Source organism: Symphodus melops, assembly GCF_947650265.1.
Source record: "Symphodus melops genome assembly, chromosome: 1".
Lineage (NCBI taxonomy): Eukaryota > Metazoa > Chordata > Actinopteri > Labriformes > Labridae > Symphodus > Symphodus melops.
This window is the reverse complement of record NC_136691.1, coordinates 22,311,964-22,329,704: the sequence shown is the minus strand read 5'-3', so window position 1 is coordinate 22,329,704 and position 17,741 is coordinate 22,311,964. Positions and strand designations below refer to the sequence as shown.

Below are 17,741 nucleotides of genomic sequence, written 5' to 3'. Positions count from 1 at the left end.
CGTTGACACATGTATATATATAATATATAAAAGCAGCAGTACATCCGTCAGTTTTGGCTGGTCAGGAGTCCGAGCTGGAAGCCTCTCGTGATCAGGTAGAGCTTCAGCCTTACTCACATTCAAACAAGGCTGAATGTGAAACCACCAATAACAACCTTTAAACTCATTCAGTGTGCAGTTTCTCCAGCTAATTGTGTTGCTTTTATTTATAACTTAATCAGACATGAAGGAAACATGCTGTGTTGAAGCTTCTCTTCAACAATGCAGCAATCAGTATGTCCTCCTTCTAACTTTAGATTCTGCTCCTGAATGCTCTGGATTAGTTTGGACCAGAGAAGGTAGACGGTAGGATCAATGTTGGAGATGATTTTAAAAATGGAGAGAGGTTAGAACACAGAAAGGTTTACAGAGCGATGCAGAGCTGGCTAAACACTGAAGCTACAGTGTCCACCACATGGTGACCTGTGTGAGCCTGCACTCTCGAGAGGAGGAGACAGCTCTCTGTGATAAAATTTGGACTCCAATATTCATTTTAAACTCTTCGGTGTTCTCGGCAAAGAAGTCTGAGCTATATTTTTACCAGATGACGAACTTCATGGACGTAAACATTAAATCTCAGATTTTGACATTTTTGTCAGCTGAAGAGAATATCAGCAGACTTTTTTTTTAACAAAATCAATATACCATCCCTTTAACTTTATTAGAGTCAGTTCTTCCTGTTTTCAAACTGGGCAGAGCCCATTGATCATAAGTGTAAATGTGTGGACACTGATGAATGTCAACAAGCTGCTCTACTTACTAGCTTCTTCTGCCATCTAGTGGACGGTCTGTTCACAAAGGGAGTGGTAGAGGAGCTCATGACCAGAGATCATGAACATAAATAATAAAATGTCTTTGATGTAAATTTGGAGGGAAAGCTCTCCTTCTGTCTGTGTTTGTTCTCCTGCAGCTCGTTCGTCAGCAGTGTGACACCTTCATGTGGGCAGCCTCAGGTGTGTCTGCAGCCTCAGCGAGAGGTAAGTCAGCAGGAATGGAAGGGTAAACAAACACCATCAGAACAGAAACAGAAATTCAGCCGCTGAAGCTCAGGGATCTGCAGAGCCCCCCCCCCGGTCACTTTTGAATATTTGCGTAACGACAGAGACGAACAACATCAGAATAGATTTTTTTTTATTATTTTTACAAATAACTTATCTGTTACAAAGACAGTTTTCCCAGCTAAAATCAAAAAAACACTTTAGATCCAAATTATTTTTTCCTTTGAATAAAACATGAATAAACTGCCTCTTCACACCGACGTGCTGATGACGCTGAAAACGGGGATCTTTGGGTTTCAAGAGAGGAAGAGAGAAAGTTTGGCGTAAGTGCTTAAGAGATGATAATTCATCTTATATTCTGAAACGGGTTCGGAAACAAGAGTTAGGTTTGGGAGGGGGGTTAAAAATAAAAAAATAAGGCACTTGGGTGTGACAGAGGTGATAATCAATACAAATTCAATCATCGTTCTTAAGGCATTGACGCAAGGCAGCATTTCACAAATGTGGAAAAAAAAAACAACAAAAAAAAAGAAAGTAACTACTCCACAGTTAAGGAAAGTATATGACAATAGGTAAACTTTAGAAACACCCTCATCAGTGAAAGCTTAGGAGGATGAAACGAGCCAAATACAAATAGAAGAGTATACAAGGTGGACAGTCATGTTGTGTTTGTTTGTTTCGCTGACGTAACAGTTCTGACCCGCTCGACTTAAAAGGCATGGGACCCATACGAACATTTCTTCACAGAAACAGATTTCCTCTTTGGTACCTCACAGAAGGCGCTTCAGGTGCTCGTCGACATGAAAAGCCTGGATCTGCAGTCACGTCCTGATTGTCCTGATGAATCCGAGTCTCTGTGCACGGAGGTGAAGTTGTCCCCAAACATTTGAAACCTACATTCCAGTTGTCAGATGCGATGGCAGTTTGTAATTTTACTCCTTTCTTTGCATGACAGTCCTGACGTACATTTGGCACCCCGGTGAAAAGAAAGACCAGAACAAGACGAGACCGTGGCGTTGCCTCTTCTGCAGATCGTACTGTTGGGCGACGAGCAGAGACCGGACCGTGCAGATGTAGCTTCATGATGACTGCAAGGTTCTCCGCTCCTCTCCTTCTGCAAGGCTTCAACTCTCACAGAAATCAAGTAAAAAGCTTTGTTTCTATTTTTTGTTTTTTTGTTTTTAAAGGGAGCATGGTGCTTATTCGTTCAAAAGAGGAAAAACAAATCGAGACAACAAAAGTTAATAAAGTCTATAAAGCTATACTTACAGAAATACAAGTGATTCATAGTGTGAGGAAAAAAAGGCTGTCAGGGCACGGTCTTAAAGTATGTACAGTAAAAAGCTCCAGGGGAGTTTCTGCCTCCGTGTACTGTACACAAAGCATGCAACTTAAGTTTCGTTTTTTTTCTCGTTTACTCATGACCGGAGAGACCGGAAAAGGGAGGGGGAGGACATGAGGCACGTTTGAGAGGCAGCGACACTGCCAGTTCCCCCTTTGGCATCCTGTTCAAACAGCAAACACACTTGAGAGTCCACGATTAGTCTGTTAGTTTCCCTTCAGATGGAGAGCAGTGGCTGAACACAGTTCCCAATTCCAAAGTCATGCCACCACACAGGAAGAAAAAAAAGACAACATTTAAACCAGCAAAAGGCACAACGGCACCTGCGTGTGTGTGTGTGTGTGTCTGTCTGTGTGTCTGTCTGTGTGTCTGTCTGTCTGTCTGTCTGTCTGTCTGTCTGTCTGTCTGTCTGTCTGTCTGTCTGTCTGTCTGTGTGTGCGTGTGTCTGTGTGCCGTCAAACTGCAAGGCCACACTCGTAATACTGGAAGTGGGAGCAGCGAGGTATCACCAGGGGTTTAAAAAAAAAAAAAAAAAAAGTCACCCGTCAAGCAGAAAAGAGGAGAGGTGACCCCACACAATCCAAGTCTCTAAGGTGAGGTATCATCCCACTCTGCCAGCCTGATTTAAAAAAAAAAAAAACACGAGCTGTAAACACCATCCAGTTGAGCCTTCAGCGGACGGCGTTCTACGAACCTTAGAGAGGACGAGAAGGAGAAAAACAAAAACCGAGGAGACCACGCCCAATTTGAGCTTTCAGACGAGAAGACGGGGAACAGAGAGGGCCCTCCTCCGTTCTACTGAGTCTGTCGGAGATGGGTGGTCAGAGACGGGGGGGGGGGGGGGGGGGGTCGCTTCCCAGGCGCCTCGCAGGCTCAGAAGTGCCGCGGGAACTCGCACTGTTCACAGCGGTTGAGGGCGGGATGGTTGAGGAAGGTGCAGGCCGTGCAGCTCCACTGCGTCCCTTCGTCCTCCTCCTGGCCCACGTCTGAAGAGGAAGAAGGGGGAGAGGTGACGTGAACACGCCTGCGTGTGTGAATGTTTCCTACGCTGAGTCCGTGCTATAAAAACGTAGAAACACAGTTGATGCCTGAACATGGATGTGACTCGCTGGGTCTTTAAACTACGTTACGTCTAAAACAGATAAAACTAGACTTGGACTAAAGTGCTGAAGCTCAATCCTCCCCTCTGTCCCTCCGTACACGTGTGCTGTGACTGTTCTGGTTTGTTCTGGTTTTACTCGGCTCGTTTCTCGACGGGGAGCTGGCGTGTTTCCTCCAGCCAACGTCAGCACACAGGTGAGTTTAGGAGCGGACACTATTCAAGGATTGGCTGCGGTTCAAACGGGCGAACACGACGGACGCAGACAGAGCGACTCAGGAGAAAACAGCAGGCGGATGAAACTCGTTCTGTGTGAAAATGAGGAAGAGGGAGCATCTTGTTCGGCACATGCTGATCAGTGTCAGGATCCTCTGAGGACAGGCTCTCTTTAAGGCTTCATCGTCTTCACACAGCAGCTTTAGTTCAACCACTGACATCAATGATTCTGAAATGTTTGAACTTCAAATCTACAACCAGAATATTAAAACAATAAGAGAGTTTAAATAAAAGACAAGATGGAGATGATAGAGAGGAGGAGGAGCAGGAAGAGGAGGAGGAGGAGGAGGAGGGGGGGGACAGGGATACCAACCCAGAGGGGGAGAGGGGGGAGGAGCAGAGGGAGGCTCCATCATGAGCTCAGAGGTCACATTATATCTGCTTCCTCTCCTGTCTGGTGGCGACATGATGATGATGATGATGATGATGGAGCCGAGCGGAGATCGATGGAAGAATGAAAGAGGAAGAAGATGATTGGACGGATGGATGGAGCAGGAAGCAGGAAGAGAAGGGCAGAAATCACATCGTCTCGGGCAGGTTTGAAACATGAGTAAAGTCTAACAGTTTCCACAAAGTCCTGGCACGGTGCGTCAGAGCACGCCGCCGCCGCCGTCACGCACGCCACCGCTCGAGTCTCCACAACACACGCCGCAGCATCACTCTGCTCTGAGTCAAATACGCACCGGGTCTGCTTTGGATGGACAGAACTGATCAGTCTGGTACTTCAGCAGCTGTGAGTAGAGCTGCTCCGGACAGAAACACGCCGGCAGACGGAGCGGAACGCAAACGTGCACGGACTCTGTGGAAATCGAGGGTGAGACGTGTTTTGGCTTTGAGCATTTAAATAAAATAAAAGTGACCCGAGGTCGTCATGACTACAGTCTCAACCTGGAGTTTGTTCACTCCACCAGCCTTCCACGTCCTCTCGTCAAAGAGCTCTGACTGAGCGCCCCCTGGTGGTGGGATTTACATACTGTGCCTTTAACAGTGGAGGTGCACAACACAGTCACACAGGCCTGATTGATCTTAGCTGTTAAAGAGAGACACTCATAGAATCAGGTGAAAACTAGAAAGACTGCAGAAAAGTGAAATACAAAAACATGCCCTAAACTTACCAACGGATAAAGTACCTTTAGGTTTGGGCGGGACAGGACCGAGGAATCCAATGTTGTCATAAAAGTTATGGATTGCACTGGGATTAAAGTGTGGTCCTGTAAACAACAGAAAGGTTTACCCTCCATGTCTACATACCTGAACACACATGTACCAACCATCAACAGAAAACAGCACATGCAGCTCATCACGCCGTAGAGCCCGAGCGCCTCGTCGCTGAGCGGTCAGCCACAGAGGAGAGGAGGCTCGGGATTGAAACGTCTGAATTTCAGGACGCCGGTGTAACGCTGCGTTCCCTTTACCTCGGGACTGAAGAAGTCAAAAACCAAGTTAACCGGTTCCAGGTGGTAACAAGTGGGATAAGCAACACGGACGCCTCGAGGACTTCCTTTGTTTTCTTAGCGTGAACAAATTGGGCGGTAACATCAGACTACGTGATGATGATGATTCGCACCCGAATGTAAGGCGTCTAATTTCCGATTTCCAAGATCAAACGAAACGCACCATTAAGTAGCGTCCTCTAAAGCGTAGATAGAAGGAGAGCGCCGTCTCAGCAGACGGGTTATTATCTTTCATACTGAGCACTGTTGTCTCTTCTTCATGTTTGGGCCTCCCTTCACCTGCGTAAACTGCTTGTTACGCAGCAGCTGAGTGCTGCCGAGGGGGCAATAAATCCCTCGTTACCAGCCAGCAGCAGGAAGTCATTCAGGAAGAGCTGATAGTTAACGGCACAATGGCAGCGACTGACTGCGCGTGCAGAGAGGATGTGAGTGAGCGAGCGGCCCGACGGACAAACTAATGCTGCCCAGTGTGTGACCCATCTGAACTCCCGGGCTCACGGTCAACTCCACATCGTAAGACAAACAGAACAGCAGCTAAAGGCTCATGTGATCCAGAGAGGCTGAAGAGACTGATTCTTACCTCGTGTTTGGATGAGATCAATTTCTTTGGTGAGACAGTCGATGTCGATCTGCAGTAACCGGTTTTTGCATCGCAGCTGCTTCATCTCCTCGATCTGAAAGAGTGAGACAGGAAGTGATCAGCAGCTGAAGAAATCCGTCCGGGCAGAAGGAAACAAAAATGTGAAAATAACAAGGAAGGAAAAACTATTTCAAAAAAAGAGTGTGGGAGGTTCTCAAGACTGTTTTTACTCCAGCCAATGACAGCGCAGAGACGAGGTCAGGAGGGGAAACAAGTCAGGGATTGGACGTGAACATGACGGACGTGGACGTAGCGGCAAAGCAGGAAATGATCCTCACAGTGAGGAGGGTCTAACAGGTGACAGACACCAGCGGTTCGCTCACGCCGGCGTGCGGTCGCTCTCAGTGTCGGAACAAGAAGTGGACGGACACATGATGGTGAGCGCACCTGTCAGTGTTTTCATATTCTTTTCCCTTTGCTGCGTCAGCTGTCAATCATCAGGCGTTACATCTGAAGGTCTCCGTCGTGCAGTCCTAATCCTTCGACTCGGTAGCTCTCGATGTGTGAGCGCGTCAGCAGCAGAGCTGGCTGGGCTCAGTAAACAGCAGCACATTAACCCTCGGCAGCCTCTCCTCCCCGCCCGACCACTCTGACTGTGAGAGCTGACAGAACAGCTGACTCAACAAAGAGCTAAGAGCGCCACTTCATCTGAACCCGAGAGGGTTCAACAAACTCACAGCAGCAAGTGGAACATAAACACAGAGCGACGCAGAAAAATAAATATGGAAGGACACGTTGACTGTGTTTGCTCTGCAGCTGCGGAGCCTCACTGAGACGATCACTGGGAAATGAATGTGACGTTATGAGTCGTGCTGTGGCCGATATCCGCCTCATCTCACACACAGTTTGGATATTCATTGATAAATATTACATAGAAATGTAAAGCAGGTGCGTGTCCAGCAGCTCTTTGATTGGCTCTTTGCCTGTCCAAGCAACAACTCGTTCACACTGTCCAACTTCCAACGAACTTCCCAATAAGTGCGTCTGTGCGAGTTTTATCTGAAACAAACCACAGGAGACACAAGGAGACCTGCGGACAAAGTTGCTTAAATGTTTCTGCAGCGTTTTCTTCTCTGCCTCCAGATTCTTCCACCACAGGATAAACCTCCGATGTAAGGATGACCTGCCGACGTACGCTCAACTATTTCAGGCCGATTTTGAGCTGTACGACTTATTTTCATGATGGACAGAATTAAAGCATGAGAGTGTGAGTGTGTGTGTGTGTGTGTGTGTCCGAGTCTGAGCTCCTTCTTTCACTCTCACAGTGACGTCTCAGGTGCTGCTCGTAAATGAGCAGATAAATCTTGAGCTTCGGTGTTGTGTTGAAAAGTTAGCCCGACTTCTCCTCAAGAAAATGGACTAATGTGCGACTTTGAAAATCCCGCTGATGATTACAGTTCTTCAAAATGAAAATCTAAATGACTAAATCTGGGGCTGCAGGCTTTGAACATAACGGCCCCTGATTGGCCCAAAGAGAAACACATGGGACTTAAATCACTGCATGGAGCTTACAGAAGGAATTTGGGAGGCCGAGTTGGATCTCTCCAGCCGTCTCCTCGTCAGGTCGTTCTCCATCTCGTTGACCTCCTCTTTTAGCTTCTCCAGCTTCTTCTTCTTCAGCTCGAGCTCGTGCCACAGCCGGTCCATGCGGGCCTTCTGATGGACCAACAACGCTGGACAACACAAACACACAAACAACACTGTTAGCAAACGTCACACATGAGAGTAAACAAGTCACGGCTCGCTTGTTCAACACGATTCAATCTTCTAATCGAGCTGTTCAAAAGAAAAAGGAAAAAGGATCAGGTGATCAGATCAGTTTGGGTTCAGAACTTTTGATCAGGATTACTTTGATCCATAAAATCAGGGTCGTCCTGATTCCTGCCAGATTACAGGGAACAAAAGGAAAACAAACATTTCTGGTTTAACAAGATAGTTCATATTTTAAGGCTTTTGTTGTTGATGTATTTATTTTTTATTTAAACTAAGTTACATTAAAGTGTCACAACGTAGATAAGACACCAAAGCATGTAAAAAATAAATGATTTGTCTTTATGAAGCAACGTGATCAAACTAATTCAAAGCAGCTGTGAGGATCCTTTAGGTCTAAGCGGATTTTGGCACCCCCTGTGTCACATATTTTCCTCTTCTTCAGCCCTGCTCAGAACAGGCCGTTTGTAGGCCGTCTGTAGCTTTAAATATGTAAATGAGCTGTGTCTGACCACGCCCCCTCTCTGGAAGGGCTCGGGTCTTTCTCGCTCCATGTCCTATTGTTTACGGTGAGAAGGCAGACTCAGAGGGCAGAACAAACACCTAGCTGTGGGAGTGTCACCCACCTGGGGGAGGGGCTACTGCCCTTTGTGATGTCATGAAGGGAGCATCTCCAAACGGCCTGTTTGCGGTACAGATTATCTGTAAAATGGAGCAGGCTTAAGACGGAGAGGATGGACCTCTCTCATAATTGGGGGGTTCGTCGACAGACTAGAGACACACATGAGCGTCAGAGGAACACGGTGAAGAGGATTTTGTATAATATGTGACTTTAAAGCTTTCGTAATCCAGATTCAGAGATCCTTAAACGCCTGTATCTGGATCATCCAGTTTTTCTTTGAACAACAGGGATGACACACTGAGCTGGATTACATGATCCTTAGTACTACCAAATCTGGATTATTTATCCTGGATCCTTTGAGCACCCACACCCAGGATTGGACCCGGAGCATAAAAACAACGTACGAAGAGCGAGGGAAGCTCCACGCCAGAAACAAGCTTCCTGAACTGTCCGTGTATTTGGAAACATTAACATGGTGATAAGATCAGTGCCGCGGGCAAACTGTGCTGCAGTGTTTTCATGACTGTGCACACGATCTGCTGCAGCGTGTTGCTCATAACTCATGAATGCTCCTGTATCTGTTGACAGGTCGTAACACCTCCTGCACCGACACTCAGTGATAAACAACTCCCCTTTCTTTTGCTCCTCAAAAAACAAACCTGACTTTTTAAACGTGTGGGGTGACGCTCCGTTTGGTGAATGTTGATGTGTCGACTCTTTCTCAAGCCGTTTGATACGAGGGACAAAATGTAAGAAGATAAAAACAGTGAACAGTCTCCATGCTGAGCTTTTTGTTTTGTTGCTTTTTACGAGCGGCGGTAAAGTCAGCAGCTCGCCTGCTGAGATATCTGAACAGACGATAAACTGAAAACGTGATGAGAGAAACAAACTACTTGAAAATATTCGCTTTGAGTTCTGAAATAGACTCAACTTTCAAAACGTTTCAAAATATTGGACAGTTCCTGTAATTTTGCCTCCTTCTGTGAATCTTGTCTTGTAAATATAAAACATTACACAAAGTAACAGTGTCGGTCATGCAGCGGCCGTTTTCTTCACTCTGTTGCCATAAAAACAAGATGGACGTTCAACGCTTTTCTCCTCAGCGACTAACGCTTCATGCAAACCCTCATTTATGACTTAAAGCCTCGATCCCAAGTCGTCTGTGTTCCTCCTGACTTATCATGACTTCTGATTCTGTTTTTTTACGTCGGTCGGCTTCTGTTCGGGCTTTTCATTCGTTTTCAGTAAGTAGAGAGCGTTCGCAGCACAAAGCAGCAGCCTGGTCTTCTGTATTTATTCAGAAAGGCACCGTTGACGTCGCCCTTTCAAAAAATAAACTATGCTCCCAGTGGATGGTGCCCTGTACCCACATGGCCCTCGCTCCATGTACAGACAATAGGAGGAGGAGGAGGAGAAGTCTTCATCTGATGCTCGCAGTGAAGGAGGGGAGCGGTGTTTTTAAGTGAACGTCAGAGAGAAGAGGTGCAGCCAGGTGAAGACGAGGGTTCATGTGCCTCAATGTGGTTTGTGATTTATTCTCATGAATGAGAACTGTTTAAATCCCTCTTTTTCAAACGGCTGCAGAATCAAAAGGATCCCATCCTTCAGCTCCAGGTGTTCGATTTGATGCATGACTGATACTGGATCGGGATTTGGCAGTGCATCACACAGCTGTCCGCTACTGGTTCCTGTTTTTTCAGCATTAAAATAAAACATTTTCATTGCGACGCACTTTTTTACTGCTTCAAGGACTGACTGCCATTTTTAATTATTGATGCTTGGTGACAAATCCAGAGCATTCAGGAGCAGAATCTAAAGTTAGAAGGAGGACATGCTGGCTGCTGTGTTGTTGTCAGAGAAGCTTCAACACAGCAGGTTTCCTTCATGATCACAGAGGAAGAGAGAGTCATCATTTAATGCTGTTACACATCATTCCCATTAATGTGCAACAGCCCACACATCTATCTTTGTTCACCTCTGTGGAGTTGAACTCGATGCAGCCCAAGAGTAGCTAGGCTAACAGTGAGCTACGCTAACAGTAAAGTACAACAGCTAATGAGTGCAGGTTGGAGCAGAGCAGTGGTGGGACACACGGGGTCGGAGGTCAGAGACAGTGAAGCCCCTCTCGGTGGTAGTCAGTGCAGAGCAGGAGTCACAGCTGCTGACTCAGACGTAATCCAGTGAAAAGCCCAAAAAAGGTAAGAGCAGTGTGCTCCGACATGTTTGACTCACGGCGTCTCAGGGGTCGTTTAGCGTGGACGACTCACACTCCAGTCATCACAGCGGGCCTGAGTGAGCGAGTCACCTCTGCTTTCATGTTTCATGTTACTGTAGCTCCACCAAACCAACACACAGTGACAGCATGTGTACTCAGTGTTGCTTTAGAGCTGAATAACAGAGTTATGGAGAGAGACTCTTAAAATCACACAGTATACTTTCAAGGAAAATTACTTTCTTGGCCGGGCGCAGTGGAAAAAACATTTCCACCAACTGCTGGCAGCAAAACAACTTCACAATATAAATGATTGGTAAAAGAGGCCCTTATCACTCTGCACTTTTCAGATACTCCACATGTACTAAACAACCAATAAACATTGAAGCAAACAGCTGCTTTCATGACATTAAACACCAGTCTGCTCAGTCCAAGCTGCCTGCATTAAAAAGGACGACTCCAATCATTTCCAAATCTTTTGTTTTACACCAAACAAACATCGGGGTCAGAAAGTTCAGGATCTTTAAAATCGATGGCAATAAGACCGGCTGTGATGTCATCTTCAGGGCACACGGGCCCGATAGATCTACATCCACTCAGAGGTCCAGCTCTGTACTGACCTCACTCTGTAATCATGAAGGAAACATGCTGCGTTGAAGTGCTCCTACTAACTTTAGATTCTGCTCCTGAATGCTCTGGATTTGTTTGGACCAGAGAAGGTAGACGGTTTTAAGGCCCCCCCCCACACAGCCGTTTTGGACGCCCCTCAGTTTGTCAGATATGAGAGCAGTTATCAGGTGAACAGGTGTTGCAGCGATGGAAGCGGGCAGTGGAACTGCTTCAGATAGAAGTGATTGTACCCGAGCTAAAAAGCCTCTGCATGTTTCTAATAAGCTCCAGCAGCAGAAACGTGTCCGAGTCGCACGCCGCTCCTTCAGCTGCTGGTTATTGTCAATAACAACAAAACAGAGAACAGCTGCTTCACCTCTGTATAACCTGGTTTATTGATTGGATGACTGATCGTACTGCTGCTTCAGTAGTGACTCTAACATGTGAAAACAAAGGTGTCATGACACGGGTCTTTTTGTAAAACGCTGACTCACCTTGCGTGTACGCCGCGTCATCAGAGCCCATGCTGAGTCTGCGAGGCTCACTCGGCTTCTCCCTGTGTGGAGACAGCGGGTCCGAGAGGTGGAGGGGGTCTGGCTCCACATAGTGGTGGTCCGAGGGTAGACTGAGGAGGTTCTTGGGCTCAAACGTAGGGGACACCACCCCAGGGGACACAGCAGGGGGCTTATTAGGGGACACTGTGATTTTAAAAGTGTATTTGGTGTTGGGCTGAGTCACCACCACGCGTGGGGATGATGCCGTGCCGCCGCCACCGCCGCCTCCCACAGACGCACGGGGCTTAGGAGGATGGTGGTGGATGTAGGCAGGGCCCATGCTCACTTGGCCCCCCATGTTCCTGGCCCCCGAAGGCCCCTGCAAGGGAGGGTTGGCTGAGATGTAGACTGTGGGGGGGTTCCTGCCCCCACCGTCATCACTGGAGGCGTTGGCTGAAATGTAAAACTTCGGCTGGGAGCGGGAGCCGGCGGAGGCCATGACTGCCTCCTCTGACAGGGTGCTAGCAGCAGTGGGCGGGCTGGCAGAAATGTAAACAGTGGGCTGGCTGCGGCTCAGACCCGGTCCTCCAATGGAGAGAGGAGCGGTGGGGACAGTGGCCACACCAGTGGAAGATGAGGAAGAGGAAGGGCAGGATGAGGAAGTTGAGGAGGAGCGAGGCCCGCTGCTGGTCCGCAGCACGGCCGTCGTGGTTGTCGAGTTGCTCCTCTGAGGAGATTCAAGTTTGATCTCTATCTGATTCTTCCTGTGGCCTGTGGAGATGTTTTGAATGTTGTACTGGCTGATGGTGGACAGGGAGGTGGGCATGACGGAGGAGGAGGAGGATGAGGAGGAGCAGGAGGAGACCCCGGAGGAGGAGGCCTGGCTTCCAGTTGGAAGAAAAGAAGGCGCCTGGGGGTTTGTGGGGGAGCTGATGGGCATGTAGACGTGAGAGGTCTGGTGGCCCTGGGTCTGTGAGGTATGTGACGAGGAGGCGTGCTGAGAGCCGGACCAGGAGCCCGGGTGGGAGATCTGGTAGATCTGTTGCTGGGGCTGAGAAGTGGGGCTGTACTGGGCCCTGCCTGCCTGCTGCTGGCTCTGCCGGCTCGTACCGGACTGGCTCACGTAGGGCCTGATGTAGATAGAGTTACCCTGTGGACTGCTGAGGCCCGACTGCGGCCCGCCGTGTATGTGCAAAGACGTAGGGGTGTTGCGGCCTGTGGTCTGGATATTGGGGGCTAGCGTGACGGTGATGGGATTGAAGCGAGGGGTCTGCTGGACTCCCATAGTCGGCCCTTTGACTCCCAGAGGGTAGAGTCCGAGGTGCTGCGGAGGCTGCGGTTTGCGAGTGGGCTCCATCACACCAAAAACATTGAGGCTGGAGGGCACCTGGACCGGGGCGGACTGGGGCTCCTGCTGAAAGAAGTCACTGTTGGGGGCCTGGCTGGTCTGGAGGGGCCCGTCACTCAGGCTGTGAGCAAGAGTCCGACTGCCGTTCATTCTCAGGCCGTCCCGAACCGGGGCAGCATGCACATTCTGAGACTGCAGGCCCAGGTTGAGCTGGGTCATGTGATTACGGAGCCGGGTGTAGCTGGGGTCGTCGGAAAAGCTGAGGTTTCCGTCTTCACTGTACAGGTAGCCTGGACTGACCTTGGACAAGTATTCACAGCAGGCGTCCAAGTTGTTTTTGTTCTGAAAGAAGGAGAAGAAGAGTAAAGTCGACGAGAAGCTGAAAAGAAGGCGTGACGCTTTTTTTAAAGCTTCAAAACAAACATTCAATGTTTTTTAACTCTGCCATCTTTTTGGAATATCGTCATGACAACGTGACATTGTGTCAGGTAAAAGCTTGTACCGTAAATTCCGGACTATAAACCAATACTTTTTTGTCACGTTTTGAACACTGCGGCTTATTTGTGGATTTTTCTTGGGGGATAATGAACTTCTGTCGCAAAAACATTCGTCCTCGTCACGTCGGATCTTAATATCAGTCATTTTGCGCTTTATGCACGCACCCTCATGATGGAAAACACACGGAGAAATACATATGATGCAGCTTTCAAGTTAAAGGCGATCGACCTGGCTGTCAAAGAAGCTAACAGAGCTGCTGCACGTTAAGATGACACTGACAGCGACAACGAAAAAGAGACTGAAGAAGTGAGTAATGAAGTCAATCTGAGGACTTTTTCTTGTGAAATATATTACGGTAATCTTTTTCACCAGCCGTGTTACAGACACTGTTTGATAAAGGATTTACAGTAGGCTTCATATTTGTGGATGTTATCGGTAGTACGTATTTAAGTTCAAAAAAAGTTTTTGTGTCCATCTTTCTGTGTAAATAGCACCGTTACAACGTGGACACCTGCGGCTTATAAACAAGTGCGGCTTATATATGTACAAATACATTTATTTACTTATTTTTAGCGTCTATCTTATTTCCCGGGTTCGTCTCTTCGTCGGTGAATAAATCACACTGAAAAACAACTTTCTTTCAAAACTGAAAACTAAAACAGGCGGGGTGCTTTCTCGCCCTCGTGGCGGACGGTTTGATTGGCCCGAGTGAGACGACGTTTCATAACCCGCTGTGACCTGATGTGGCGTTCAGGCTTCGAGGAGGTGATCTGTGCTGACAGGTATGTGACCTGACTCACCTGGAGAACACACTGAGAGACGACACCCTCGGGGACTTCAGGGAACTTCTGGCGCAGGTCTTGTAAAACCTGAATGTCAATCTGGTGGCTTCCCTGGGCCATTCGTATGTTGCCAGGTCAGGACTGCTTCTCTCGTCTTCAGTTCACTCTGCGTGTCAGATGTGGCAGCGAGCAGCCTTCATCTTGAACATCATCTGAAATCAAACAAACAAGACATGAGAAAAACTATTTCACCCAATATAAAAAGCCACACACAGGTTAGGAGCCTGTCAGCATCACGCCACATTTCACCAAACGAAAACTTCTAGAACAACGTCAGTGAGAACCCGGAGGATGGCGTGCTGGAGATCTGAGTTTGGGCTTATTATATAAAAAGAGGTGAAAGTAGAGATGAGGCCTTCGAGACAGTCAGAAGATGTTGGTCCATTTGTTTACTGCTCGTTATTAGATAACATTAATTCATGTTATTGGATTAGCTCTTGTATTTGACCAATCAAATAAACTCTAATTTATACTTCTGCGTTGCGTCGACGCCGTAGCTACGTGGACCCCTACGCCCACCTCCAAAAAATCCTGACTACGTGTCACGCCAACGCCAACCACAAGGACTGTGATTGGTCCGCTCAGAACGTAATTTCCAGCAGAGGATTTTCCAGTCACAACGGAAATATTAAAAGGCTGCATACGGCGAAGAAAGTCGACTCGTTGACGTTCGAAAGTAGTGAAAATAAAAATGTGTTTGTCCAGGTTCCTCAGTAAGCTAATGAGTGTGTTAAATTCACCTGTTTTCAGCCTCGATTGGTTTAGTTGTCGGACAGATGACCTCTGCAAACGTCCTTTACCGCATGTCTCCCCCACACTCTCTCTCTCTCTCTGACTCTCTCCACCATCCCATCAATTAAAGGCTAAAAAGCCCAAAAATGAACTTTTAAAAACAACAAACCACGTTTCTCTAGGACGTATAACAGCTCATACTTCCTGCTGCTTGGAATCAATAGAAAACGCGGAGGGTTACAAAAGTCTAAACTCTGAAAAACTTCCTGCAGTTTGAAAAACACACATTCAGTAAAACACTCAGAAGAAGAAGAAGAAGAATTCAGTTCAGTGACAAAGAACGAAGGAAAGGAAGCAAGAGGAGGGGAGGGAGCCAATGTGGTCAACTGCAGCTACACTCTACAAGACATCCGTCAGACATTTGAGGTCGACTCTTTTATTACGCCTGGGAGCCTTCAGAACAGAGTTTCAGAGAGCCTCGATGAGAAGAGATGGCACGCAGTCCAGAAGCCCTCCTCCCCTCAAAGCCCCCGTAATAAAAGAGCAGCAGTGGGAGGAAACCACCTTTGACTGACTGCTGGGAAAAACAAGCTTCCACATCGGAGAGGGGGCGAACCCCGGTCTGGTCTGGAGGCAGATCGCCACGTAAAGATCTGTGAAGTTCCAACATCAGGCAGAAGCAGAGAACAGTTGATTCCTAGGAATCCCTGCTGACGGTGCAGGACGGAGATACTGTGTTTGACCCCGACCGCCTCGCACACCCGTTTCTTCCTGCAAAGGCCAGGACAGCTCACGTCTGTGTGCCCGGCTCTGGACTTCTTTGACTGCTCACTTACTGTCGTAAGGTCCTAAAGAGGGCCGTGCACTCTGGCTTATGATGTTATCATGATAAACACGCGTCATCTCAGTCTGAGTGAAAGTTGAAAACCCTGGAGACCTTTCAGAGGGTTTGGAGAGTGCGGCTAACTTCAGCAGCTTTAGCAGCAGCAGCCGAGCTGAACGTGGTCACGTATTCCTCCGGTGGACGTGCCGGTTTAACCCACCACAGACGAGATAGCACCGACTCTCCATTGTGGAGATCAGACTCTGACGGCACTGCGCTCCTTTACACTCGGGTCGTAGAGCGAGAAGCGCCAGGCCTGATGAAAGGCGATCCTGCTGTGTGGTGACGTCTTTCCAGGTGGATCAGCACAGAATCGACCACGAGAGGAAGGCGGGGCGTACGGTTTGGTTAGTTAGCTTCAACAAAGCTTTTTAATTGGTCGAGAGTTTGTGAACGCCTGAGTGCGGGATGAGTCATCAGTCGTTTGTGCAAAGGCTTCAGGCATCAAGCAGACGGATGTGTTTGATTTTGAAGCACATTTTACTTTTGAAACAGAAAATGTCTCCGTCTGCCCGCTGGGGTTTCTTGTTGTTTTGAACTGATCGGCTGATCTGATTGGCTGTTGATACAGGTGACAGTCACTGATGATTTAACAAGCTGAGTTGCAGAAAGCGGTCATCAGCGCCTCAGCTCGACTTGATCGCACCTTTTTCCTTCAAAGACGTGCGGGCACATCTGTACTGTACGCACGTAAACGATCTGAATCCTGCTGCAGTGAGAAGAAACACAAAAAGGGTTTAAAATGAAAACAACAGACACTCCCGGGGTCCCACCTGGCCCACCCTGAGGGAGCACAATCACGAGAGCATGAAGTGTCAGAGGCTGACAGACGTGTGGACGACAAACGCCATTCATAACGACATGAAGATCTGCTCGCTGCACATCAGAGCGAGTCTTTTTACATCTTCAAACATTCAGGAATTCCTCCTTTTCTCTTTGTGAGGACAGAAATAAGCTTTAACAATGTTAGCAGACATGTGAAGTCGAGCTGCAGATAACAGCGACTGTGCATCGCAGCTGTGCGCCTGTGTGTGAGCTCTGACGATGTCACAACTGAAAGTCCCAAATCAGCTTCAGAAAACATCCGGACGCAGCCGATAACAGAAGGAGGAGCTTTCTAGCTGAGGTTAATACTCTGGTGCCAGCTGCAAGGAGACGGACCTGGACTACTCAGAGATCCCCCCCCCCTTTGACCCCGTGTGCAGCAGGTCGGATGGATGCTTTTCTCAGACATCATCAGATGAATACAAACCAGCTTTAACGGAGACTTCAAACATCTGATGAACACCTGAGACGCGACTGTCTCCTGCAACAACGTGCACCGCTGACAGTTCCTTTCCTTGTTTCCTTTCCTTATGTCAGATGAAGAAAAAATAAAATTCTGTTTACTGAAATAATTTTTTAATGAATTTACTGGTTATAACGTTTACTGGTTTTGGACCAAGATTTTCCAGCTCAGCGAGGACAGAACGGATCACGAGACAGAAGGCGAGACACAACGTTGGAAGGACTGGATCGTAGGCTACGACAAAGCTCTTTGATTGGTCACATGTTAGAAACAGACACCTTTCTGTTTGAGAGTTCAAGCCTGTTCGGGGAGTCCGTGGCTGCAGACTCATCGAAGGCTGAAGTAGTAATTATTAATATTAGCGACTAGTAACTCTAATGTGACGACGTTTTACGTCCACAGAAACACAACGGAGAGAAAGGAGGTCAGAGTTCACCACTCTGCCACCACTGAAGCGTCTTTCACCTCCTCCGGTGGATCGAGCACATTTACGCCACAGGAAATAAAGCTTTTCCAGTCACACACTTCTTTTTATGTCTGAATCAGAGGAGGGTTTTTACTTGTCCCTGTTTGGTGGACAAGCCGGAAAGACATTAACGGTGCACGGAGCCAAGGAACAACAGTCCAGCATTCAGGCTCAGAAGGTCGGGCAGCT

General features: G+C 47.8%; 1 protein-coding gene across 4 annotated transcripts in view; it reads right to left on the bottom strand.

Moving 5' to 3' along the window:
• Positions 1–1,153: 1,153 nt before the first annotated feature.
• tab2 (TGF-beta activated kinase 1 (MAP3K7) binding protein 2) overlaps positions 1,154–17,741 on the bottom strand; it is a 38,181-nt gene continuing 21,593 nt past the window's right edge. The window contains exons 2-8 of one of the 4 annotated variants that reach the window (XM_079360425.1): positions 14,142–14,335; positions 11,496–13,185; positions 7,361–7,521; positions 5,789–5,882; positions 4,885–4,965; positions 4,068–4,148; positions 1,154–3,365 (exon numbers count right to left, since the gene is read on the bottom strand). In XM_079360425.1, coding sequence (XP_079216551.1) covers positions 3,253–3,365; positions 4,068–4,148; positions 4,885–4,965; positions 5,789–5,882; positions 7,361–7,521; positions 11,496–13,185; positions 14,142–14,243 — 2,322 coding nt within the window. In that variant the 5' untranslated portion in view covers positions 14,244–14,335 and the 3' untranslated portion in view covers positions 1,154–3,252. Of the gene's footprint in view, positions 3,366–4,067; positions 4,149–4,869; positions 4,966–5,788; positions 5,883–7,360; positions 7,522–11,495; positions 13,186–14,141; positions 14,336–17,741 lie in introns of all 4 variants that reach the window. The other 3 variants (XM_079360426.1, XM_079360427.1, XM_079360428.1) reach the window with 3 other exon arrangements.